Source organism: Callithrix jacchus, chromosome 10 (assembly GCF_049354715.1).
Source record: "Callithrix jacchus isolate 240 chromosome 10, calJac240_pri, whole genome shotgun sequence".
In the NCBI taxonomy this organism is placed as follows: Eukaryota; Metazoa; Chordata; class Mammalia; order Primates; family Cebidae; genus Callithrix; species Callithrix jacchus.
This window is the reverse complement of record NC_133511.1, coordinates 124139320-124165322: the sequence shown is the minus strand read 5'-3', so window position 1 is coordinate 124165322 and position 26003 is coordinate 124139320. Positions and strand designations below refer to the sequence as shown.

Below are 26003 nucleotides of genomic sequence, written 5' to 3'. Positions count from 1 at the left end.
GGCATAATAGTTGACAGCTCAGATTCTGGAGTCAGACTGTCCTGGGCTTAAACCTTGACCCTGATACTTGCTGAGATCATGAGCATTTGATCAACCCTCTGTGCTTCTGCCTCTTTATCTGTGAGGTGGGTGTGTACCTGGTCCTAGCTCGCTGGCGCCTGTCATTACTAAATGGAATACTTCGTGAAAAATGATTCAGCACAGCAGTGGGCACTCAGTGTGTCTTTTTTTTTTTTGAGACAGAATTTCTCTTTGTTGCCCAGGGTGGAGTGCAATGGTGTGATCTCAGCTCACTGCAACCTCCACCTCCCAAGTTGAAGCGATTCTCATGCCTCAGCCTCCCAAGTAGCTGGGATTACAGGCGCCCACCACCACCATGCCCAGCTGATTTTTGTATTGTTAGTAGAGATGGGGTTTCACAATATTGGCCAGGCTGGTCTTGAACTCCTAACCTCAGGCAATCCACCTAACTCGGCCTCCCAAAGTGCTGGTATTACAGGCATGAGCCACCACACCTGGCCCCACTCAGTGAGTCTTAAGTCAATGTGAACTTATTAAAACCAATTCAGGCTGGGCATGGTGGCTCATGCTTGTAATCCCAGCACTTTGGGAGGCCGAGGCGGGCAGATCACCGGAGGTCAGCAGTTCGAGACCAACCTGGCCAACATGGTGAAACCCTGTATCTATTTAAAAAAAAACCGATTCAGTGAATAAGCCCACCCACCATGATCTGCTCTCCTTTGTAGCACTTAGAACCCTGCAGGGGCATTAGCCAGGTGTGGTTTGCACCTGTAGTCCCAGCTACTCAGGAGGCTGAGGCGGGAGGATCACTTGAGTCTAGGAATTTAAGGCTGCAGTGAGACATGACTGCACCACTGCACTCCAGCCTGGGCAACAGAGTAAGATTCTGTCTATAAAAAAAAGAATCCTGTTGGGGCTTGAGGGGAAGTCATTTCCTAGGAGAGATCTTGGGGTGTCCTGAATCAGAGGCAGTCTGAGTACCCCCACTATCTCCCCACCTGGCCAAGCTACAAGGTGAGCAGGATGCTTATGACCCCATGGCTTCATTTCTGGCCTGAATAAGTAACTTTCTTATGCTCAGGGCTTGATCTGAACCAAACCATGAACCAGCAGCCGGAACCGCACTCATCTGCTCTGTGCCCATGTGCTCTGGACTCCAGCCCAAATATTCTTCAGACAGAATGAACCTAAGCAGAGCTCTCTGTAAACTCCAAAACCAAATGTGTATTTTTCTTTCCTTCTTTCTTTCTTTCTTTCTTCCTTTCTTCTTTTTTCTCTTCCTTTTTCTCTTTCTTTCTTCCCTCCCTCCCTCCCTCCCTCCCTCCCTCCCTCCCTCCCTTCCTTCCTTCCTTCCTTCCTTCTTTCCTTCCTTTCTTCCTTTCTTTTTTTTTTTTTGAGATGGGGTCTCACTCTGTCATCCAGGCTGGAGTGTACTGGCACTATCTCGGCTCACTGTAACCTTTGCCTTCTGGGTTCAAGCGGTTTTCCTGCCTCAGCCTCCCAAGTAGCTAGGACCACAGGCACATGCCACCAAACCAGGCTAATTTTTGTATTTTTTGTAGAGACGCAGTTTCACCATGTTGCCCAAGCTGTTCTCGAACTCCTGGCCTCAAGCATTCCACCCACCTCAGCCTCCCAAAGTGCTGGGATTACAGGCACGACACACTGTGCCCAGCCAAATTGGACCATTTCTTTTGCACTAATATGCATGATCCTTACAGAGAACCAGCTGCTGACACCAGTTCTGAAAGTTTCATCAGAAACAGCTCCAGGTGGGGGACTGCCTCAGCAACGTGGAGGCTCACAGCTCAGGTTATAGGGCTGAGCTGCAGTAGGTGAAATAGTTAGGGGCCTATGTGGAAAACCCCATGGGTAACACCCCCCCCATGGGCACTGAGGAAGGAGAACTGTCCAGACCCCAGGCACAATTAGTGCCTGAAGAATATCTTAGTTTATAATGTTATTACTCAGCTATTTCCTTTATATAATCCTTCATATATAATCATATATTAGTTTATAGAATTAGTGCCTGAGTATAACTTACTGCTTACATATATCTAGTTTATATAATAGTACTTAATGCTTATATCTAGCGTACTTAGTTCTATATAATCTTTCTATATAATCATATAGGTGCTGCAGTCGGAGCTGTACCGACACATTTAGTGCTGATTTACAGAATCCTTCCATATAACCACATGGTAGTTTGTAGTAAGAGGAATGCCTAGAGCAGTCACAGAACAGGAGCAGTACATGGGAAAACAGCCAGACCAGGACGAGAACCAAAGACCCAGGCAGTAGCGTCCCTGCCTGAAAGGGCACACGCTGTATGCAGGCTTGGAGCAAGAGCCTCTCCTCATGATAAAGGAGCTGTAGCACCTGCATCCAGCTCCTGTGGAAAGTCGGCCTCAGGCCTGAGATCCTGGAAGTAACCGAGGGAGAAGAACCCCTCTGGTGTGACCAGTCATGGCGGCTGTACACCCTGTCAGTCTCTTCTCGCTTCTGTGCTGGCTCAAATCTTCCTCCCATAAATATCTTAAGAGCACAAGTCTGTCAGCTCCCACTGCATTAAGCTTATAGCATCCTTCTATTAGAAATCCTTTGAAGTCTCCAGCCCCCAGATAAGAAGTGTTGTGCATGACACCTGTTGCATATAGCCCACCTCCTTGCCTCAATGACCTAATGGGGGACCCCTTTTTTGCACATGACCCTCTACTGTGCATGGCATGGCCCCTGCTGCACACAGCCCACCTCTCTATCCAGGTGACATAATGGGGTGGCCCCCTCGCTTGTGACTCACTTGATTATGTATGCCCTATCACTAGACCTATAGATGATGACCTCACTCACAACCCCTAATAAATGCACCTAATAAATAACAGATGCTCTTGGGCATTTGGGGGCCGTTACTGATCTCCGATCACAGGTTGTGTGGCCCCCCGAGTCCAGATGCTCTTCACCAGTTCTTCAGTGTCCTGTCCCTTTACTTCTTGGATCCTGAACCTCAATACAGCATAAGGGACACCCCATGACCCTGTGGGGCCCCAATGGCCCTACAAAACCCCACTTTTGGGGATTCCAGTCCCCACTGTGAGTGGCTTTTTTTTGAGACAGAGTTTCGCTTTTGTTACCCAGGCTGGAGTGCAATGGCACGATCTTGGCTCACCGCAACCTCCGCCTCCTGGGTTCAGGCAATTCTCCTGCCTCAGCCTCCTGAGTAGCTGGGATTACAGGCACGCGCGACCATGCCCAGCTAATTTTTTGTATTTTTAGTAGAGATGGGGTTTCACCTTGTTGACCAGGATGGTCTTGAACTGCTGATCTGAGGTGATCCACCCGCCTCGGCCTCCCAAAGTATTGGGATTACAGGTGTGAGTCACTGTGTCTGGCTCTGTGAGTTTTTTTTTAAATTTTTATTATTTATATTTATATTTTATTTTATTATAATTTTTGAGACAGAGTCTCACTCTGCTGCCCAGGCTAGAGTGTAGTGGCACAATCTTGGTTCACTGCAACATCTGCCTCCTGGGTTCAAGTGATTCTCCTGCCTCAGCCTCCTAAGCAGCTGGGATTACAGGTGCCCACCACCATGCCTGGCTAATTTTTTTTTTTTTTTTTTTGCTTTTTTTAGTAGAGATAGGGTTTCAGCATGTTGCCCAGGCTGGCCTCGAACTCCTGACCTCAGGTGATCCACCTCCTCAGCCTCCCAAATAGCTGGGATTACAGGCATGAGACACTGAGCCTGGCCCCATTGAGTTTTTAACCTGCTCAGGATGGGAAACAACTTTTGCCATCCTTCATTTCTTTTTTTTTTTTTTTTGAGACTAAGTCTTGCTCTCTCCCCCAGGCTGGAGTGCAGTGGTGCAATCTCAGCTCAATGCAACCTCTGCCTCCTGGGTTTAAGCAGTTCTCCAGCTTCAGCCTCCTGAGTAGCTGGGTCTACAGGAGCGTGCCACCACAACAGGCTAATTTTTGTATTTTTAGTAGAGACCGGGTTTCACCATGTTGGCCTGGCTGGTCTCCAACTCCTGACCTCAGATGATTTGTCTGCCTCAGCCTTCCAAAGTGTTGGAATTACAGGCGTGAACCACCATGCCTGACCACTTTTTTTTTCCTGCTTTGTAGCCCAAGCTGGAGTGCACTGGTGCAATTATGGCTGGGACAGGTGTGACACCACACCTGGCTGAACCTTTTTTTTTAAGATGGAGTCTCGCTAGGTCACCCAAGCTGGAGTGCAGTCCCACAATCTCAGCTCACTGTAACTTCCACCTCCTGGGTTCAAGAGATTCTCCTGTCTCAGCCTCCCAAGTAGCTGGGATTACAGGTGCGCACTACCACACCTAGCTAATTTTTGTAGAGATTAAATTTTGTAATTTTTAGTAGAGACGGGGTTTCACTGTGTTGGTCAAGCTGGTCTTGAACTCCTGACCTCGTGATCCACCCACATTGTCCTCCCAAAGTGCTGGGATTACAGCGGTGAGCCACTGCATCTGGCCCTGACTGAAACTTCTGTGAGCACTGCGTGCTAGGCACCTACTAATCTCTTTTTTTTTTTGAGACGGAGTTTCGCTCTTGTTACCCAGGCTTGAGTGCAAATGACACTATCTCGGCTCACTGCAAACTCCACCTCCTGGGTTCAAGCAATTCTCCTGCCTCAGCCTCTGGAGTCGCTGGGATTACAGGTGCGCGCCACCATGCCCAGCTAATTTTTGTATTTTTTAGTAGAGACGGTGTTTCACCTTGACCAGGATGGTCTCCATCTCTTGACCTCGTGATCCACCCACCTTGGCCTCCTAAAGTGCTGGGATTATAGGCATGAGCCACCGCGCCCAACACCTACTAATCTCTTTGCATGTGTGGTCCTCATGACCCTCTTACTCATCCCAAAGCTCCATGGCTTAGTCGGTGTTCTGTTTCACAGGTGAGGAAGCTGAGGCCCAGAACTTGCCCAAGGTCACAGAAGCAATAAAGCTTGGTTTGGAGCCAAGGAGTCCCATCCCAGTGCCTAGATAGGGTGGGCTCTTACCTACCTTGGAAGGTGTGTGTAAAGCTGCTTTGAAATAAGAGGCATGACACAAATGACAAGTGATGTCAATTTCGTTGTTACAGTTACCAGCATGACAGGTGGGAAGGGGCCAGGTGTGGGTTCTGGTAGGAGGGTCCTTAAGAACACTAGGTCCTGGCAGATGCAGCCCTGGGAGCAGCCATGAGGGGGCATCAGCCTGCACGGGCAGCTCCAGGATGTCGATCCGGAGCTGATACCCGGGTCAGTGAGTGATTCCCGGGCACCACAGGGCGAGCCCTCCACAGGGCAGGTGGGCCCAGGAACCCCCTTTCTCAGGCCAGGACTCCCAAGGCCTTGCCTTGATGGCACCCGTCTGTTGCAGTGCAGTTCGCCAGTCACAGCCTGGGGACCAGGTCCAGCCCAGCCAGCTCAGCAGCAGGTCAGTGCCCAGCCCCTTCCCATGCCGCTGGGACGCCAGGTGCCACTCAGGTCACCACGCAAAAGCCCTGGGTAATCTGCCGCCAGAAGTTGCGACTGCGGCTGCTGAGAGCCACCTTGGCCGCCTCCTGGAAGACAGCGTGGACGTTGTCATGGAGCCGAGCCGAGCACTCAAGGTAGGCCACGGCGCCCACGGACCTCGCCATCTCCTGGCCCTAGAGGGAGAGGTGGACAGGGCTGCCATGAGGGGGGCACTGGGCGGTGCTCACGTCCCGGCTTCCTTCCCTGGATAAGAGTGGAAGGTGGGGTCTGCCGGGCACCCACAGCTCCCGTACCCTGGCTGCCCAAGCACCCTCATGTACTTTATCCTGTTTGTTGTTTTTTTTTTTCTTTTTTTTTGAGATGAAGTCTTGCTCTGTCGTCCTGGCTGGAATGCAATGGCATGATCTCAGCTCACTGCAAATCCACCTCCCCGGTTCAAGTGATTCTCCTGCCTCAGCCTCCAGAGTACTGGGACTACAGGTGCCTCCCACCACACCTGGCTTATTTTTTGTATTTTGGGTAGAGATGGGGTTTCACTGTTTTACCCAGGGTGGTCTGGAACTCTTGACCTCAAATGATCCTCCCACCTTGGCCTCCCAAAGTGCAGCCACTGTGCCTGGCCTTTTTTTTTTTTTGAGACAGTTTGAGATGGAGTCTCATTCTGTCGTCCAGGCTGGAGTACAATGGTGCGATCTCAGCTCACTGTAATCTCTGCCTCCCGGGTTCAAGCGATTCTCCTGCCTCAGCCTCCTGAGTAGCTGGGATTACAGGTGCCTGCCACCACGCCTGGCTAATTTTTGTATTTTTAGTAGAGACTATGTTGGTCAGGCTGGTCTCAAACTCCTGACCTTGTGATCTGCCCACCTCGGCCTTCCAAAGTGTTAGAATTACAGGAGTGAGCCACCATGCCTGGCCTTTTCTTTCTTTCTTTCTTTCTTTTTTTGAGACAGGGTCTTGTTCTGTTGCCCAGTTGTCCAGGCTGGAATGCAGTGGTGCAAATCTTGGCTCACTGTAACCTGGAACTTCTGGACTCAAGGGATCCTCCCGCCTCACCCTCCCAAGTAGCTGGGACCAGCCACTATGCCCCACTATTTTTTTTTTACTTTTTTTGTAGAGATGAGGTCTCCCTATGTTGCCCAGGCTGGTCTGAAACTCCTGGACTTAAACAATTCTCCAGACTCAGCCTCCCAAAGTTACAGGCATGAGCCGTTGTGCCTGGCCCTCATTGTGTTTCTTACCTCTGTTCTGCGCTGGGCCTCTTTGCCTCTCGAGGCACCAAGAAATGAACTTCCCATGGACCCAAGTGTGTAGCAGAGGGACCCACAGTCTGAATATGTGGGTGCCTGCCTGGCCTCCTCTCTGGGTCTCAGGTTGGTGGTGGAACTGACTCTGATACGCCTACTTTCTTGTTCTCCCTTCTGCCGGCAGAGGCTCCCAGGGTATTCTAGGGACCATTTCCAAGTGCTGGAAGTTCCTGACCTGACAGCCCCTAAGACGACCCCTGCTCTGACCTACACCCTGAGTGTGCTGGATGCCTGGTGCCACTGAGAGGCATCCAGAGGTCCCCGCCCCCAGTCACCCACTCCCACCTCAGGCTGGGTTTCCTACCCTGTGGTAGGTCACAGGCTCCAGCCCATTTCTTCGGAGCTTGTTCACCAGTGATTTGTCCTTGCGCAGGTCAGTCTTGCAGCCCACGACGATGATGGGCACTTTCTTGCAGAAATGATTCACTTCTGGGTACCACTGCAAGGGGGCGAGGGGGCGTGTGTGAGCCCCGGAGAGTTCCGGCCCTCTCAGCGGGCCACGCTCCCGCTCCCCAGCCTGGACTCTGATATCGGTAATCCTCACAGCCAGCATCTAGGGAGAAACTATTCAGTACCAGACTCATCTAAGAATTTACGCATATGGACCCATTAATCCCCCAACTCCCTGGCAGCAAGTTCATAATCAATCCCACCATGCAGATGTGGTAACTGAGGCACAGAGAGGCAGTGTAACTCGGCCTTGGCTGGAAATGGCAGGATTTGAGCCTAGGGGTGGGGCTCCTGCCCTTCTAGAATCCTGCCTCTCTGCAGGGTAAGGGCCCTCACAGCCACCCCCTAAACTGGGCAAAATATATAAGGAAAGAAGTGATTCTTTGAGAATAAATCTGGCCAGGTGCGGTGGCCAGGTGCGGTGGCTCATGCCTGCAATGCCAGCATTTTGGGAGGCCAAGGAGGGTGGATCACCTGAGGTCACAAGTTCGAGACCAGCCTGGCCAACATGGTGAAACCCTCCGTCTCTACTAAAAATACAAAAAATTAGCTGGGTGTGGTGGTGTGCACCTGTAATCCTAGCTACTTGGGAGGCTGAGGGAGGAGAATTGCTTGAACCCAGGAGGCGAAGGTTGCTGTGAGCCGAGATCGCGCCACTGCACTCCAGCCTGGGCAATAGGGAGAGATTCCATCTCAAAAAAAAAAAAAAAAAAAAAAAATAGCCAGGCGTGGTGTCACGTGCCTATAGTCCCAGCTACTTGGGGAGGCAGAAGGAGGAGAATTATTTGAACCCAGCAGGCGGAGGTTGCTGTGAGCTGAGATGGAGCCACTGCACTCCAGGCTGGGTGACAGAGTCTCTGTCTCAAAATAAATAAATAAGTAAATAAATCTGCCCATAAAATGCCGCAGCAGCTGTCTGCCTCAACTGCTTGCCTGGTGGAGGGAAGGCTGCTCTGCAAAATGTGAGGCCACCAGGCCCGAGTTATTTCAGCCTGGACTGCAGGTGGGGGGCTTGGAATCCAGAGAGGGGGCTTTCTATCTCCAGGAGCACCAAGTCTGCCGGCTCAGGTGTCAAACGTGCCCAGTAAAAATTGGCATCGGCTGGGCTTGGTGGCTCATGCCTGTAATCCCAGCCCTTTGGGATGCCAAGGTGGGCAGACACTTGAGGCCAGAAGTTTGAGACCAGCCTGGCCAACGTGGTAAAACCTTGTCTCTACTAAAAATACAAAAATTAGCCAGGCATGGTGGCAGGAGTCTGTAATCCCAGCTACTCAGGAGGCTGAGGCAGGAGAATAGCCTGAACCCAGGAGGCGGAGCAGAGATTGCACCCCTGCATTCCAGCCTGGGCAACAGAGTGAGACTTTATCTCAAAAAAAAAAAAAAAATGGCGTCCCACTACCTCATTCCTGGAACCAATGGGGCCTTTGTGGGGTCCCTGGCAGATTCCCCACACCCCACCCATCCACCAAAGTGTTAGTGAAAAAGGTTTCCTTGGTGCCTCCCACTTAACCCAGCAGTGAATATGCTTTTTTTTGAGATGGAGTCCCACTCTGTCATCCAGGCTGGAGTGCAGTGGTGTGATCTCAGCTCACTGCAACCTCCACCTCCTCAGTTCAAGTGATACTCCTGCCTCAGCCTCCTGAGTAGCTGGGACTACAGGTGCCTGCCACCATGCCTAGCTCAGTTTTGTATTTTTAGTAGTGACAGGGTTTTGCCATGTTGGTCAGGCTGGTCTGAAACTCCTGACTTCAAATGATCCACCCACCTCGGCCTCCCAATGTGCTGGGATTACAAGGCATGAGCCACTGTGCCCGGCCACCAGCAGTGAATCCTTAGCCCTGCTCCTACCAGATCCCTTGACAGCCTTGACCCTGGGCATCACTCCCTCCTACCTGACCAAGCCTGCACTTCACCCCAGGACCCCACTGTCCTGATCTCCTAGGTCTTCTGGGGCCTTATCCTCCTCCTCCTCTCCCTGGGGCACAGGCTGTGGACTTTCCTCTCCTCTAGCTGCTCTCCCTCCTCTCCCCAACAGTCCTGCCTGCTCAGACGAATTGCAGAAGCATGCCTCGCACTGCCTGCCGGATGCCTCCACTAGGATGTCCAGCAGACCTGCCTTCTCCCCATCCCACGCCCCATCCCCAGCTTGCTCCTCATTCTAGGCAAGGGCGACTCCACCTTCCAGCTGCTCTGGTAAAAATTCCTCCCTCCCATCCACCTCCAATCCATCAGCAAACCCTGATCATCAGCAAACTCCGCCTTCTAGACTGATTCAGAATCAACCCCCTCCTCACCACCCCCACGGCTAGCACCCTGGTCCCAGGCACCACCATCTCTCCTGGTCCCCAGTGCCCAGAACAACACCTGGCAGACGGATGTGCTCAATCATTCGTTCTGAATGAATGGGTGGAGCAGGCTGCCTGGGTTCAAACCAGTGTTACCACTTTAATAGCTGTATATCTTTGGACGAGTGACTCGATCCAGGAATAATAATACTCCATAAGGTTGGCCGGGGTGGGTAAATGAGTAAATACATGCTAGTACCCAGAGCAGTGCCTGGAACGTGGTCAGTCCTTAAAATCGTCGCCGTCGGTGTTGTTGTTGTTGCAAATACTATCACAGGTTGTACCCGGCAGAACCTCGGAGGCCCTGGTGGCAGTGGGTGAGGGGCTGTGCCACGGCTAAAGGCAGCTGGAACAGAGAGGAACTCAAGGGGCCACATCCCTGATGCCCGTGGGCAGCCTCTGAGAACCAGCAGCCACGAAGAGCTGCTGGACTCTGACCTGACGGTGCATGTGCCTCGGGCAGGCGCAGGCTTTGGAGATGCAGGAGCCTCTGGGTCACCAGCAACCTCAGGCAGACTCGAAGTGGGAAGAGCCACAGCGTTCGGAGTCTGCAGCCTAGAGTAGGCAAGGAGCCCTGTACTGGGAGTCAGAAGGGCAGATGCTGCCACCAAATCCCTGTGCCAGGGACCCTGGGCAAGCCACTGCCCCACTCTGGGCCTCAGTTTCCCCATATATATGCCAGAGCCTCTGGACTCAATGTCATCTCGGGCCTGCCAACCTCTGACAGTCAGCTGGGTCAAGGGTGGGCAGCAGAGCCAAGTGGCCGGCTATGGGGGCTATGCCTCCCTGCATCCCATACCTACCCGGGCAGAGACGTTGTCAAAGCTGTTCGGGCTGGTGACATCGAAGCAGAGCAGCAGGACGCTGGCGTCAGGGTAGAACAGGGGCCGAAGGCGGTCGTAGTCATCTTGCCCTGGGCAGAGTGGGGGTGGTCACTGCCTTCAGGGTTCCTGGCCCCTATCAGCACCGCCCCAATGTCAGGAAGTCACCCCATCAGATGGGGAGCTTCTGGGGACAGGGCCTAGTTTTGTGCCTCAGCATCTGGCACAAATTTGGCTCTGAGGTGGCTACTCTATGTGAGTGCCCCCTTGGGGCAGTGCTCACCTCTGCCTGTGGAATGTCTGGAAGGGATTCTGGGCAAGGCAGAGGTCAGGCCTGGCGCCAGCTGGAGTAACTGGGGCAACTGCTCAGAAGCCAGCTTTGCCCTGAACTTAGGAGTGAGAAATGAGGGGTAGGTGGGAACCTGGCAAAGACATCTTAGCCTGTCCAACTAAGAGGGCTGCTGGGATGCCCTGAGCTTAGCTTAGAGCTCAGCCTTGAAGAGGCAAGGTCAGGAGGCTGGAGGGCAGAGGCTTCGGACAGGCAGATCTTACAGAAGCTAAAAGCAGGGAGGAGTGCTCAGCAGGCCAAGAGCAGTCCTAAAAGCGAAGCACTGGATTCATGCTTGCCTCCAGACGTAGCGGGCAGCCCTGGGGTGCTGGGGGTACAGGTGGACATGGCTGCAGTGGCAAGGAGGGCTCAGGTTCCTGGGCCGACTCCTGGCCCACACTTGTCCCTTGGAGACTGGCTGGCCTCCCTGTTTCAGCAGAAGGCAGAGTGGAGTCTGTCCCAGGCATCTGGGGGACGTCTGGGGCCCTGCCACCGCCCCTGCACACCCACCTGCTGTGTCCCAGATGTGGAGGTGCACAGGTTTGCCTTTCACTTGCACGTCAATCAGGTGCCGCTCAAACACCGTGGGGGTGTAGCTCTGAGGAGAAGCAGGGCAGGGCAGGCTGTGAGGACACTTCCGAGAGGTGCAGGACCCTGGGCTCTTCACCACACCATACCTTCTGTGGGTCAGTGCAGTGTAGTTGTTTCTGAGAAGCCTCTTCCTTGGCCTGCCTGGGTGGCAGCCTAGAGTCTGTCTGTTTTTGCAAGGTCTTGAACCTCCCCAGCTTTGTTCTCAGTTGTGAAATGGGAATATTAAAAGTCCCTACCGGCCAGGCACCGTGGCTCACCCCTGTAATTCCAGCACATTTGAGGTGGGCAGATCACTTGAGGCCGGGAGTTCAAGACCAGCCTGGCCAACATGGTGAATCCCATCTCTACTGAAAATACAAAAATTAGCTAGGCATGGTGGTGCCTGTCTGTAATTCTAGCTATTCAAGAGGCTGAGGCATGAGAATCGCTTGGGACCGGGAGGTGGCAGTGAGCAAAGATTGTGCCACTGCACTCCATCCTAGGTGACAGAGCAAGACTCTGTCTCAAAAAAAAAAAAAAAAAAGGCTGGGTGTTGTGGCTCACACCTGTAATCTCAGCCCTTTGGGATGCTGAGGTGAGAAGATCACCAGAGGTCAGGAGTTTGAGACCAGCCTGGCCAACATGGTGAAACCCTGTCTCTACCAAAAATAGAAAAATTAACCAGGCGTGGTGGCAGGCACCTGTAGTCCTAGCTACTCAGGAGGCTGAGGCAGGAGAATCAGTTGAACCCGGGAGGCGGAGGTTGCGGTGAACCAAGATCACACCATTGCACTCCAGCCTGGGTGACAGAGCAAGACTCCGTCTCAAAAAAAAAAGTCCCTACCACAGTGCCACCTGCTATAAGGATTCAGGGAGGTGTTCCGTGCGGAGCACTTAGCTCAGGGCCTGGCATAAAATAAGCACATCTACATGCCAACTACTGTTATTTTTATCATTGCTCTCTGGATAAGGGCAGGGTTTTTTCCTTTTTTTTAGAGCAGGGTCTCCCTATATTTCTGAGGCTGGAGTGCAGCAGCTATTCAAAGGCACCATCACAACTCAATGCAGCCCCAAACAATCCTCCTGACTCTGCCACCCAAGAGCTGGGACCATGGGCACGTATCGTTGGGACTCCCATTTCTGCTGTCCCCTCTTCCTAGAACACTAACCTCCATGTTTATTCATTCCTTGTTTCGTTCATTCATCTATTTGTTCAGCGGCAATAGCACCTTCTCTAGGCCCAGTTCTGGACACTGGGAAGCAGGCAACAAAAGACTCAATCCCTGCGCTGGGGAACTCACAGCTTTTTGGGTTTCTTCCCTTGTCTCTCAACCTCTCACAATCCAAACAAGATGCCACCACTCGCTGAGGCTGGAGTGCAGTGGTGCAATCTTGGCTCACTGGAACCTCCACCTCCTGGGTTCAAGAGATTCTCCTGCCTCAGCCTCCCGAGTAGCTGGACTACAGGAGCGTGCTACCACGCCCAGCTAATTTTTTGTATTTTTAGTGGAGACAGTGTTTCACCATGTTAACCAGGATTGTCCTGATCTTTTAATCTTGTGATCCACTGGATTTGGCCTCCCAAAGTGCTGAGATTACAGGCGTGAGCCACCATGCCCAGACTGTTTTTATTTTTTTTTTCTCTCTTTTTCCTTTTTTTTTTGAGACGGAGTTTCGCTCTTGTTACCCAGGCTGGAGTGCAATGGCGGGATCTCGGCTCACTGCAACCTCCGCCTCCTGGGTTCAGGCAATTTTCCTGCCTCGGCCTCCTGAGTAGCTGGGATTACAGGCACGCGCCACCATGCCCAGCTAATTTTTTGTATTTTTAGTAGAGACGGGGTTTCACCATGTTGACCAGGATGGTCTCGATCTCTTGACCTCGTGATCCACCCGCCTCGGCCTCCCAAAGTGCTGGGATTACAGGCGTGAGCCACTGCGCCCGGCCCTCTTTTTTCTTTTCCATACATATTCTTCTTATGTATCTTTTTCTTTTTTTGTAGAAACAGTTTTGCCATGTTGCCAGGCTGGTCTCAAACTCCTGAACTCAAGCAATTCACCCACCTTGGCCTCCCAAAGTAATTTTTTGTAGAGATGGGATCTTGCCATGTTGCCCAGACTGGTCTTAAACTCCTGGACTCACAAGATCCACCTGCCTCGGCCTCCCAAAGTGCTAGGAGTACAGGTGTGAGCCACCACGCCCAGCCCAGTGCCCCACGTTTGGGCTTTCTTCTTTGTTCTGCCTGGGCTTGGGAGGAGGTCACTCAGGACAGAGGCCCCTCACTCCAGCCCTGCCCAGCCTAAGCTGACTGCCTTGCCATGAAGATGACATGAATGGGCAACAGGCCAGGTTTTGTACATAGATGAAAATGCAGGAATGAAGAGGGAGCTTTTGCAAGATGGGTCTGCACAACAGGTAAAGACATTTGCAAAACTCTGCCATAACCTATGCCCTCTGCTTCAAGGGGCATTCTGGGTTGCCTGCTTTTGGGTCTCTAGGCCTCGACTGCCTGCTCAGGGCCGGTTGGTGGGGCCACAGTCTGGAGGGCCCCTATCCTCTTCCCTTCGCATGCTGGGTGGGGCCCCCACCTGCCTATGACTCAGGAGAATTTCGTGCCTGCCTGCCCGCTGGCCCTCTGAATCAGGCTCCGGCCAGCTGGGAGGGGCAGCACCTGAGCAGTGGGTCAGCACCATCCTCCAGGGAAGCTGCAGGGAGTGGGGTGGGGAGAAAGGCAGGTCCCAGAGTGGGCAGCTGAGGAAGATGGAGACGTCAGGATGGCCTTGAGGTAAGGGCTGGCCCCACCCCAGACTCTAGACATGCTGTCACTCCCTCTACCAAGACGAACCAACAGGAACAGACAAGGGTCTCATCCACCTCCCCATCCCCCCTTGCCTGCTCAGGGCGCCCTCCTTCAGGCCCTTTGCCTTGTGGTGGGCAGTGTGACCTGATAGCTAGGCGTGCTGGCTTTTGGGTTTAGATGTGCCTGGCTTAAGACCCGGCCCTGGCACTTACCAGCTATATGACCTTAGGACGGTCCCCTCACTGGTTAAAGGGGAGGAGTGTCACCCCATGATGTGGGAGGGAGGATGGACTGACAGGTGAGGCTCCAGCATAATACCCACCAACGGGAAAGCTGGTGGCCAGGAGCAGTGTCCACACCAGCTCCCATCCATCCTTCCAGGAATATTACCTTCTCCGGTGATATGGTTTGGTCATGTGTCCCTACCCAAATCTCATCTCAAATTGTAATCCCCAGGTATGGAGGGAGGGATGCAGTGGGAGGTGATTGTATCATGGGTGGTTTCCCCCATGCTATTCTTGTGATAGTGAGGGATTTTTTTTTTTTTTTGATGAGTCAGGGTGGAGTGCAGTAAGAGCAATCTTGCTCACTGCACCCCTGCCTCTAAGGTTCAAGCAATTCTCCTGCCTTAGCCTCCCAAGTAGCTGGGATTACAGGTGTGCCACCACACCTGGCTAATTTTTGTATTTATTTATTTATTTTTAGATGGAATTTCGCTGTTGTTACCCAGACTGGAATGCAATGGCACGATCTCGGCTCACCGCAACCTCCACCTCCTGGGTTCAAGCAATTCTCCTGCCTCAGCCTCCCGAGTAGCTGGGACTACAGGTGTGCACCACCATGCCCAGCTAATTTTTGTAATTTTAATAGAGACGGGGTTTCACCATGTTGACCAAGATGGTCTCCATCTCTTGACCTCACGATCCACCCGCCTCGGCCTCCCAAAGTGCTGGGATTATAGGCGTGAGCCACCGCACCTGGCTAATTTTTGTATTTTTGGTAGAGATGGAGTTTCACCATGTTGGCCAGGCTGGTCTCAAATTCTTGACCTCAAGTGATCTGCTGGCCTCGGCCTCCCAAAATGCAGGGATGACAGGTGTGAGCCACCATGCCTGGCCAACAGTGGTAATCTTCTTATGAGATCTGATGGTCTAAAAATGTGGCACTTCCCTCTTTTCTCGTTCTCTCTCCTGCCACCACGTAAGACGTGCCTTGCTTCCACTTCCCCTTCCAACATGATTGTAAGTTTCCTGAGGCCTCCCCACCCATGCAGATATGTGAGTCAATTAAACCTCTTCTTCATAAAGTACCGAGTCTCTGGTAGTTCTTTATAGCAGTGTGAAAATGGACTGATACCCCCAGACCCTCACCAGCTTCTGAGCTTTGTCCTAGAGCAGGGGCCTGTCATTACAAAGGGCACCAGTGCGCTTGCATCTGAGCTCCCAGCTTGACCACCCACTCAGTCAACTTCTTGATCTGAGCTGCAGGGCAGCCTGCTGGGAATCTCCTGGGGCACATGTTTCAGTGTTTTGCAAATGCCCATGGCAATGACCTCATCACCACCATTCTCTAAAGATCTTCTGTGTGTGGCTGTGTCCTGGCTGGCACCATCTCTGATCCTTGCAAGCTTGGAACATCAGTACCACCTCCACTTTCTGACGATGCCAGAGAGAGGAAGTGACTTGCTCAAGGTGACACACTGGACAGCTGGCTAGTGACGGAGCCAGGTCTTTGTGGTTCCAGAGACCAGGCTCTGTCCCCAGCCACCTGCATTTCCTGAGATTACCAACTCCAGTTCCTGGAGACAGAAGGGGGCTGGGTTTCCCCTCTGGCTTGTAACTGTCACAGCCCTTTCCCCCACTCTGGACATCATCCTAGAGACTCTGTCTGTACCATTTGTCGTGTTGTTCTTTGACCCCCAGGCAGGGTCACCCTCTGTCCATGGGACCAATGGCACCTAATCTTATCTGTTAAGCCGTCCTCAGCTGAAAAAGGGCTGGACCTGTGCTGGACCAGGACAAAGATGACTCAGGCTTGGGTCTGCCCTCCAGGAGCTCACAGACAGAAAATGGATCATTACCAAGATAGGGGACCCGCCTCAAGAGGGTGTGTCAGGGTATCCCTAGTTAGGACACCCATGGGAGTCCAAGTACAAACCAGGAAGGACTCAGGGGGTTCTAGCCAGCAGGGCCAGGTGCTCCCCACCACCACCTATCTACATGCTGGTATGGGGGCTGCTAGGCTTTGAGCCTGTGGGAATGGTTGCAGCCCCAAATGCCAGCCAGAAGTGTGGGGAGGGAATGCTTGTCACCAGGGGGATGGGCTGGACTTGTTCAGGCTCTTCCCTTGTCCGGGGGCCCTGGGTTCCCAGGAACAGGAGAGCCCTTTTAAAGAATGCACAAGGGGCCGGGCGCGGTGGCTCACACCTGTAATCCCAGCTCTCTTGGAGCTGATCACCTGAGGTCAGGAGTTCAAGACCAGCCTGGCCAACATGGTGAAACCCCGTTTTTACCAAAAGTACAAAAAAAATTAGCCAGACACAGTGGCACCTGTAATCTTAGCTACTTGGGAGGCTGAGGCAGGAGAATCACTTGAACTCAGGAAGCAGAGGCAGCGGTCGTGGCATTGGAAAGAAGAAAGAAAAGCAATCAAGCAAGCAAGCAAGAGAGAAGCCACAATGTCTTACAGCTGGAAAGGCTCTATTTTGCAGATGGGAAAACTGAGTCCAGAGCCCAGAGGCTTGCCTGAGGCACATGGCCCAGTGGTAGCAGCACTGATTTGGAGCCCAGGTCTTCCCACTCCCAACCAGGGCATTCTCCACAGCCCCACACTTCCGGCCAGCCCCAGAATGTCCCTCAAAGCATTCACATCTTACCAACTGCAAGATGCTCATTTCCACATCATAACTGCTCTGAAATCGGGATGATCTCACCAACAAGGACATCTCAGAGCCGATGGTGAGGCACCAGCCTTCCAGCCCCCACCCATCAGGTGCCTTCCCCTGGGCCTAGGCCACCTGTCCCTCTGTGGGGCTTTTCCCTGGGTGCCATCATTGTTGAGTTCCCATGGGCAGCATCTAGGGGCTCAGAAACATGTTCCCCCAAACTTAAAAAAACGTGTGACTGGCCAAAGGAGGTGACATCAGCTCCACAGGCCACTAAAAAGTGGCTCAATGCCGCTGTAGCAGAAAGCAGGTGACAGGGCCCCACACAGCCCCGGGGCTCACAGCCAAGGGTGAGAGACAGGCAGGACATCAGCATGATAGTGATAAGAACCGGGTAGGCCCGACCTGCTCTGCCTGTGCTCAGGTGCCCCAGCATCTGTACAACTCCAGGGGCTTAGAGGATGCTGGGAAGAAAAGGAGGAAATGGTGGCTCACACTTGTAATTCCAGCACTTTGGGAGGCTGAGGCAGGCAGATCACTGAGGCCAGGGGTTCGAGACCAGGCTGGCCAATATGGCAAAACCCCATCTCTATTAAAAATAAAAAAATAAGCCAGGCATGGTGGCAGGTACCTGTAATCCCAGCTACTCTGGGAGGCAGAGGTTGCGGTGAGCTGAGATTGCACCGTTGCACTCCAGCCTGGGTGACAGCCTGTCTCAAAAAAAAAAGGAGGAAGAAGAGATGCTGGGAGCAACCCTGTGGACTTCCAGGACAACAGGGCTGAGAGGCAGCAGAGCAAGGACTGTCTGGTGCCCATGGAGTCTGCCTGGGCAGTCAATCAGCATGTCAGGAAGGATTAACACTGGGCATGCCCACAGCGCCAAGGACATGCCAGGTACCACACGGGAGCTCCCTATCGGCCTCCCCTGGGCTCATCTCACTACCACCCTACAGTCCCTCTACCTCATGGGACTGCTGTGAGGAGACTGAGGCTCAGAGAAGCTAAGCAGGTTACAAAAGGGGCACGGGGCTCCTAAGAGGAGAGCTGAGGCTACAGCTGGCGAGCTCCGCCCTCCACAGCAGAGCCATGGCACGTGCATTCCAGCGGCAAGAGCTGGAGGGGAGACAATATTTCCCAAGAGCGACATGTGCCAACTCTCCATGAGTCCTTCCTGTGCACAGGCTGGGTCTGAGTGATGACTGTTAACTCACCGTCACGGTGACCCTGTGGATGGGCACTGTCAGGCACCTGGATGTGGTTAGGGACATAGGCACAGTGGGGTTGGGGGACTTGCCCAGGGATACAGGGCTGCAAAGTCCTAATATGAACCTAGGCAGTCGGCTCCCGAGCCCTCAGTCCGTCTTGGCGGAATTGTGCTGCCAGGTGCTGTCTTAGGGTCTTGTGTGCGCCCAGGTTGCCTCATTCGGTCCTTGTGCCACCCCTCCCAGGTAGGTGCCATCCTCCTGCTGTACAGATAACATCACTGAAGAATTCATTCCCAGTGGCACGGAGAGAAGAACTCTGCCCTGGACTCCAGGCCCCGCCGGGACAGGCGCACAACCTAGGCCGCTCTGGCACGGACTGTGCACACCCGGGCTCGAGAGCAGAACCAGGCGAGGCGGGGGCGCGGGGTACTCACCTCGGGAAAGGCCCCATCGGCGAAGACGGTCAGCAGCGACGTCTTCCCGCAGCCGCCGTCGCCCACCAGGACCACCTTGACGGAACACACGCCTGGGGGGGCCTCCTCACCCGCGGCCTGGGCCGCCGTCATCCCGGGCCGGGCAAGGAGCAGGCGGGCAGGCGGCTGCGGCGCAGGGACCGGGACTGCACGGGGCAGGCCCGGCGGGGCAGGAATGTGGAAGGGGCGGGGCGGCGGGAGGAAGTGCGAGCCGGGCGCCCCGAGAGTCAGGTGAGAGGCTCGGGCTGCTGGGCTGGGGCCCTTCCCCTCCAGGCCCGCTAGGCCCCTGAAGAAACGCTGCCCGAGCACCTACTGTGTGCGGGCAGCGCTGGGGCCACGGGAGGTCGGAAGGGAGAGGACAAACAGCAGGCCCTGACAGTGGGGATGAGGGAGTGCTCAGGGCTGGGTCCCAGATCCCAGGCAGAAACCAGTGACCTTTACCAAATGAATGAATGAGTGAATGAATTGTGCATTTCTCCAAGGCCCTTAGGACAGAGAACACAGGTGCTTCCTGCCAGGTGGAAAGAGGATGACCTCCTTATGGGTCACTCACTGGTCCTACCAGGCCTGGCTGCCCACCCCCCACCGGCACCAAGAAGCTTTGCTGCAGGTGGGCAGCCACCTGACTCACCCTAGCTGGCCACAGTCTAGGGAAAGTGATGGAAACTTCCCTCTATAAAGTATGAATGTTTTTTATTATCACACCATGAGATGTTCCCCTGGTGCCCAAGGGCCTGGGGACCCTGAACTGTTCAAGACCAAGTCTCGGCCCTGCCTTGAGAAGCCCACAGCCTAGAACCGTAGACAGGCAGGCCATCAGTGTGATCAGAACTACAACAAGGGTAGGGATGGGCGGCAGGACAGGAGTAGGGGAAAGGAGCTCCTCCCCCAGGTTGAAGGAAGCAGGAAACCCTTCTGAGGAGAGGTGCAGAGTATTGAGGAGAAAGTGAGACACAGTCAGATGGGGGAGGGAAAAGGTGTTGCACAGGAGATTGCCACAGGTGTGAGGCCGTGGAGGCCGGAGCGGAATGCTGCCCCGCCGCCCCGGCAGAGGGTGAGGCTTGCTTGGGGAGCTGGTGCTTGCACAGTAGAGCACTTTGGATGCCAGGAATAAATCCAGCGTCGAACTGGAAACTCATTGTCACCTGATCTCTCCACCTCTCCTAATGGCAGGAGTTGAAATCTTTTAAAAATGGGCACAAGGGTCTTCCCAGATCTTGGACTGTTTCTATTGAAGCTTAAAAGAACAGGGAGCAGTCGCCATTAGGTCCCGCCTATTTATTTATTTATTTTTTTGAGACGAAGTCTTGCTCTTGTCTCCTAGGCTGAAGTGCGATGGTGCGATCTCAGTTCACTGCAATCTCCATCTCCTGGGTTCAAGCAATTCTCCTGCCTCCTCAGCCTCCTGAGTAGCTGGGATTATAGGTGCCAGCCACTATGCCCAGATTTTTTTTTTTTTTTAAGAGACAGGGTCTCACTATGTTGCCCAGGCTGGAGTGCAGTGGCTATTTACAGGTGCAATCCCATTACTGATCAGCACGGGAGTTTTGACCTGCTCTGTTTCCTATCTGGGCTGGTTCACCCCTCCTTAGGCAACCTGATGGTCCCCCGCTTCCGGGAGGTCACCATATTGATGCCAAACTTAGTGCAGACACCCAATTGGCATAGCGCACTACAGCCCAGAACTCCTGGCTCAAGCGATCCTCCAGCCTCAGCCCCCCGAGTAGCTGGGACTACAGACATGTGCCATTGCACCCGGATGATTTTTGTATTTTTAGTAGAGACGGGATTTCACCATGTTGGCCAGGCTGGTCTTGAACTCCTGAACACAGGTGATCCATCCGCGTTGGCCTCCCAAAGTGCTAGGATTATAGGCGTGAACCACTTCGCCCAGCTGTCTCCTAATTTATGCTGGTCATGATATCACCCCTCATGGAGTCCAAAGCCAGGCAGGTGAAAAAGCACCTTCAACCTCCTTTGAACTCACTGTGGTCTAAAGAGCAGGAGTCACTCACTATGTGGAGAGGCAGAGCCCAGCTCCCTGACTCCTCTGCCTGGCTCCCGCTCTGGGCTGTGGTCCACAGGCTGGATGGAGCTCCACCTGGCTGGATGGAGCCTCCCCAGGACAGCTCTGCCTTCCAGGTGCCCCTTCCTCCCCGAAACTGCCATAGGGCTGGGCAGTGACTTGGCACCGGGCTGGGCAGGTAGCCCCACCCCCTTGGATCAGCTGTCAGCATCTTCCTTCGCACTGCTGCTGTCATCAGGCCTTGGGTGGCAAGGCTGGAAGGCAGGTGGGGCCAGACTGGGGGTGGAGGGAGCCGAGAGTCAGGCAGAGGCGTTTGGCCTTGGTTGCTATAGGGATAATCACTGTAATGACACACTTGACGTCTGTCAGGCTGTACAGTTTCACTGAGCATTTCCTAATAATAATAGCACCCATTAATGGATTGCAAGCCTGTGTAGCCACTGTTCCCTAAGAGGTAGGGACTCTTAGCTCCATTTCACAGATGAGGCGCCTGAGGCCCAGAGAGGCCAAGTTGTTGCCTAGGATCCACAGCTAGTAAGAGGCTGAACTAGAATGTGGATCCAGGCCTGACCGCAAAGCCAGGCTGCCTCCCTCCTCAGACAGCCTGCACACCTCAGCAGCACAATTTTCCTTCAGGTCTCAGACCACGAGGTAGACCAAGCAGATGACCTGCTTCCCCTCATTTTAAAGATTTGGGAACTGAGCCTCAGAGAGAGGCAGAGGCGTGTCTTAGGCCAGCAGGACACAGCCAAGATTCGATCTGATGTCAAGCCCCAACCTCACCCCCACCTTATGCTTACGCTCCTGTGAGAGGGAGATTAGTCACCAGGCCACAGAAATTGGCTCTGGTCGGCAGGGAATTTCCCCGAATCTCAGGCGTTGCTGAACCTGGGACTGCACTGTTTTCCTGGAATTTATTTTTAGAGTGGTGGCACAGGTCACACAGTCTGCCTGGCCAGGGTACTGTTTACTGTTTTACTGTTTACTGAGGCTTCGCTGGACTTGCAGCCTGTGGGTGACTCAGGCCCCTCTCTCAGGCTGGCATCCAGCTGTGGCTCAGGATGGTATGTCCAGTAGATTGCCTGGCTGGACAAAGCAAAGGGACAAGAAGGAAAAGAACAGGCCGGGCGTGGTGGCTCACACCTGTATTCCAAGCACTTTGGAGGCCAAGGTGGGCGGATCACCTGAGGTCGGGAGTTCAAGACCAGCCTGACCAACATGGTGAAACACCGTCTTAGGAAAAAAAAAAAAAAGGAAAAGAACAGAGTGAGGAGGAGAGGAAGGAAAGAAGGAAGGAAGGAAGGACGGAAGGAAGAGGGGCAGGCTTACAAGAATAAACTAATTGAAGAAATGAATAAAGGAACAAACGCTCACATGGATGAATGAATATCACATGTGACATGAATGGAGAATCCGTGGACAGGTGACCACTCTCCAGCCTCTGCCTACTCCAAGGCCCCCTGGCCTCACCCTCTCCCCATTTTCTCACACCCCACCCCCATTCTAAGGCCTAATCCTGCACCATCCTGATCGTGTCTCTGCTGCCCTCAAGTGGTGGCTCAGCTCCCTGCACAGTCATCACCTGGGGCTGCCTCCCTGCTGGAGGCTCCTTCCTGGCTTGGGGGTATGGAGTGCTTGTGGATGGCTGAATAAAGGGGAAGTGTATGCAGGGGTGGGTAGAACCTCAGAGGTACAGCCTTTCCCATTGGGAGGGCTTGGCAGGGTGCACCGGCCCTGGTGTGTAGCTCCCAAAGCATCTCCTGTCCGGGCTTTCTCCTCCCCTTCCCCCTCCCCTCTTTCTTTCTTGATGGGGGTGGGGTGTGAGAAAATGGGGAGAGGGTGAGGCCAGGGGGCCTTGGAGTAGGCAGAGGCTGGAGAGTGGTCACCTGTCCACAGATTCTCCATTCATGTCACATGTGATATTCATTCATCCATGTGAGCATTTGTTCCTTTATTCATTTCTTCAATTAGTTTATTCTTGTAAGCCTGCCCCTCTTCCTTCCGTCCTTCCTTCCTTCCTTCTTTCCTTCCTCTCTTCCTCACTCTGTTCTTTTCCTTTTTTTTTTTTTCCTAAGCTCGGTCCCCAGGCTGAAGTGCAATGGCGCTATCTCAGCAGTCTCAGCTTACTGCAACCTCTGCCTTCCCTGCCTCAAGTGAGTTCAAGTGATCCCTCTGCCTCAGCATCTCAAGTAGCTGGGATTACAGGTACATGCCACCATGCCTGGCTAACTTTTTGTATTTTAGTAGAGACGGGGTTTCACCATGTTGGTCAGGATGGTCTCGAACTTCTGGCCTAGTGATCCACCTGCCTTGGCCTCCCAAAGTACTGGGATTACAGGTCTGAGCCACCAAGCCTGGCCTCGCCTCCTTTTTTTTTCTTTTTTTCTCAGATAGAGTCTTGTCCAGGCTAGAGTACAGTGATGCGATCTCAGCTCACTGCAACCTCTGCCTCCCGGGTTCAAGTGATCTCTTGCCTCAGCCTCCGGAGTAGCTGGGACTACAGGCGCCCGTCACCATGCCCAGCTAATTTTTGTATTTTTAGTAGAGACAGGGTTTCGCCATGTTGGCTGGGCTGGTCTCGAACTCCTGACCTTAGGTGATCCGCCCACCTCGGCCTCCCAAAGTGCTGGGATTACAGGCGTGAGCCACCGCCCAGACCACTTTCTTTCATCCAAAATACCGGATCCCAAGAGCCCTCGCTCTTAGCCTGATCTTCTCTACCCGAAGCCTTGACCTCACATTTACTGAGCACCTTTCTGTGCTGAATGCTTGGCATGTGTCATTTTGTGTCATCCTATGACGTATGTTCAATTCTTATCCTCCTTTAACAAGTGAGGAAACTGAGGCCCAAAGAGGTCAGATAATTTGCCCAAGGTACCACAGCCAGTAAGCAGAGGAGCTGAGATTTGCACCCACACCCTTGGACTCCAGAGCCTGTACACACAGAATCCCTAAAAATCAGAGGTACAGGGGTCTTTAGAGGTCATCTTACCCAACACCCCCATTCTTCAGATGGAGAAACTGAGGCCTGAGAAGGGAAGGAACTTACAGAGCAAGTAAGCAGTGGACTCAGCTCTGTGCCCGGTGGAACCCACAGGGCCTCTGAGCCCAAGTTTCCTTTTGCCTGCCCAGACAGCTCCAGCTGCCATCTAACTGGGGCCCTGGGCCATGGGGACATGGCCCCCTGCCCCAGCCTCCTCTCCTTGCCAAACCATTATTGACCTTTCTGGGTGGATGGGAGGGCTGATAACAGGTGGGAGGGGTGGAAAGAGGGGGAATTCCCATCTTAGTGCTTATTTAGCCTTTTGATTTGTCCCTTTGGGGGTCTGCAGGCATAGACAGATGGGAGAGAGGAAGAGAAGCTTGCATCTTGGAGCTGCTGTTGGCCGTGAAGCAGTGGTTTGTCCCACCTCTCCCACATGTAGGCCTGGCCCAGGCAAGGCTGCTGGGCAGGTCAGAGACCTCCACACCAGAGACCTCCACTCTTCGGTGGGGGTCCCAGACAAAGGGAGCCTGGTACCTTGGAGGCGTGTCCATGGAGGAAGGGAGATAAAGGGGCAGGGAAGGATGGGACCCTGGAGGCAGGGTGGCCCCAGAAAGGACAGAAACAGGTTGGGAGATCACATGAGAACAGGAGGAGATAAGACAGCTTCTCTGAGCCCGGGTTGTCCCGGCTTCTCTCCAGGAAGGGGCCTTGGTTTGAGACCTGCTGAATGAACCTAAACCTAAAGGCAGGGCAGAGGCCTCCTGCCTGACCCTCCTGCCACTCATTGTCAAAGGTAACACTCACTGATGTCCCTCTTTGCCACCGCCAAAGCTTCTTTGAGTGACCCTCCCTCCCTTGGACCTGCTCCTGCTCAAGATCCCACCATGGCTCCCCACCACCAGCAGCATAAGGAGCTTCTGCTTGAGCCTGGACAGGCAGCCTCCACAGCCCGACCCCATGTAGCCTCTCTAGCCTTAGCCCAACTGTGTCTCCCCAGACACTGTGACACCTTTGCTCAGGCAGTTTCAGACCCCTCTCCCTCCTCCATGTGTACAGTCCCCTGCTGCAAGGCCAGCTCTCATGCTTCTACCTCCTCCAGGAAGCCTTCCCAGGTCTCTGCCCCTCTCATGGGCTCCTGCCACAGCCCGTCTCATTGGTTGTCTCAGCTCTTCAGAGTCAGTACCTGTGGTAGGCAGGCCCCCCGGGGGCTGCTGGAAATTCTCCACCAGCTCATCCCTGTCCATGCTGGATGTCCCACGCTTGTGATCTTCCAGGTCTGGGGAGGGGAAGCCAGTAGACTGGGACCCAGGGGTGTTTCTCTTATGCCCTTCAGTCCTACCTTCGAGGAGCTGAGGAAGGGTGTGCTGTTGCTGATGATCCAGAGCACTGGCTCTGTAGCTAGACAGCCTGAGATTGAGTCCCAGGTCTGGCTGTGTGGTCTTGGACTAGTTACCTAACCTCTCTGAGCTCTTTTCCACATCTGCAAAAAAGGGGATGGCAGCAGCACCTACTTTTAAGTGTCACAGGGTTGGAGGCTGAACACCAGCATTCACTGAATATGGAAGGCCCTTCTCCTCTCCAGGCCTCACCCTTGGCACCCTTCTTCCCTCCCTCCTCACTTCCTCCACCATCCCTCACTTTGTTCTGGCAAGATGGATACACTGGCCAAGTTTTTTCTCTTTCGTGCCTTTTGTACATGCAATTCCCTGGCAGGAATGGTTCTCCTGCCATGTCCACCTAATCTTCTTCTGTCCCTGAAGCCTCAGCTGGGTGTCACCACCAGGAAGCCTTCCTTGATACTCCCCATCATTCTACTCTCTCCTGCCAGAGCTAGCTCAGGGACCCCTCCTCTGAGCTTCCCAAGGAGTCTGATATATGATGTGTTGGTCTTTTCTTTTTTTTTTCTTTTGAGACAGAGTCTTGCTCTGTCGCCCAGGCTGGAGTGTAGTGGCGCAATTTCAGCTCTCTGCAGCCCCTGCCTCCCAGGTTCAAACAGTTCTCCTGCCTCAGCTTCCAGAGTAGCTGAGATTACAGGGGCTCACCACCACATCCGGCTAATTTTTGTATTTTTAGTAGAGGTGGGTTTTCACCATGTTGGCCAGGCTGGTCTCAAACTCCTGACCTCAAGTGATCGGCCCCCCTTCGCCTCCTAAAGTGCTGGAATTACAGGTGTGAGCCAGCACGCCCAGCCTGCATTGGTCCTTGTGATGGTCTCCCCAGCTGGCAGGGGCGTCACTCCCCTCTGGGCACCTGGTAGCAGGAAAGGAGGATGCATAGTAACTCTGGGAAGTAGAAAAGGTCCTTTTT

The 26003-nt window shown here is 53.5% G+C and overlaps 1 protein-coding gene across 4 annotated transcripts; it reads right to left on the bottom strand.

The window, feature by feature from the left end:
* Positions 1 to 5100: 5100 nt before the first annotated feature.
* On the bottom strand, positions 5101 to 18832 carry RHOD (ras homolog family member D). 4 transcript variants are annotated; one of them, XR_013523524.1, is made up of 6 exons: positions 18646 to 18832; positions 11265 to 11352; positions 10409 to 10562; positions 9805 to 10184; positions 7115 to 7249; positions 5101 to 5679 (listed from the first exon to the last, which is right to left on the bottom strand). XR_013523524.1 is itself a non-coding variant. In XM_054241114.2 (5 exons), the coding sequence occupies exons 1-5, from the start codon at positions 18775 to 18777 to the stop codon at positions 5512 to 5514; spliced, it is 747 nt and encodes a 248-aa protein (XP_054097089.1). In that variant the 5' UTR covers positions 18778 to 18832; the 3' UTR covers positions 5101 to 5511. The 4 variants fall into 4 exon arrangements, 2 of the variants coding, with proteins under 2 accessions (XP_054097089.1, XP_002755620.1); XM_054241114.2 differs by lacking the exon at positions 9805 to 10184 and having other exon boundaries at positions 7115 to 7363; positions 10409 to 10518; XM_002755574.5 differs by lacking the exon at positions 9805 to 10184 and having other exon boundaries at positions 10409 to 10518.
* Between the last annotated feature and the right edge of the window lie 7171 nt (positions 18833 to 26003).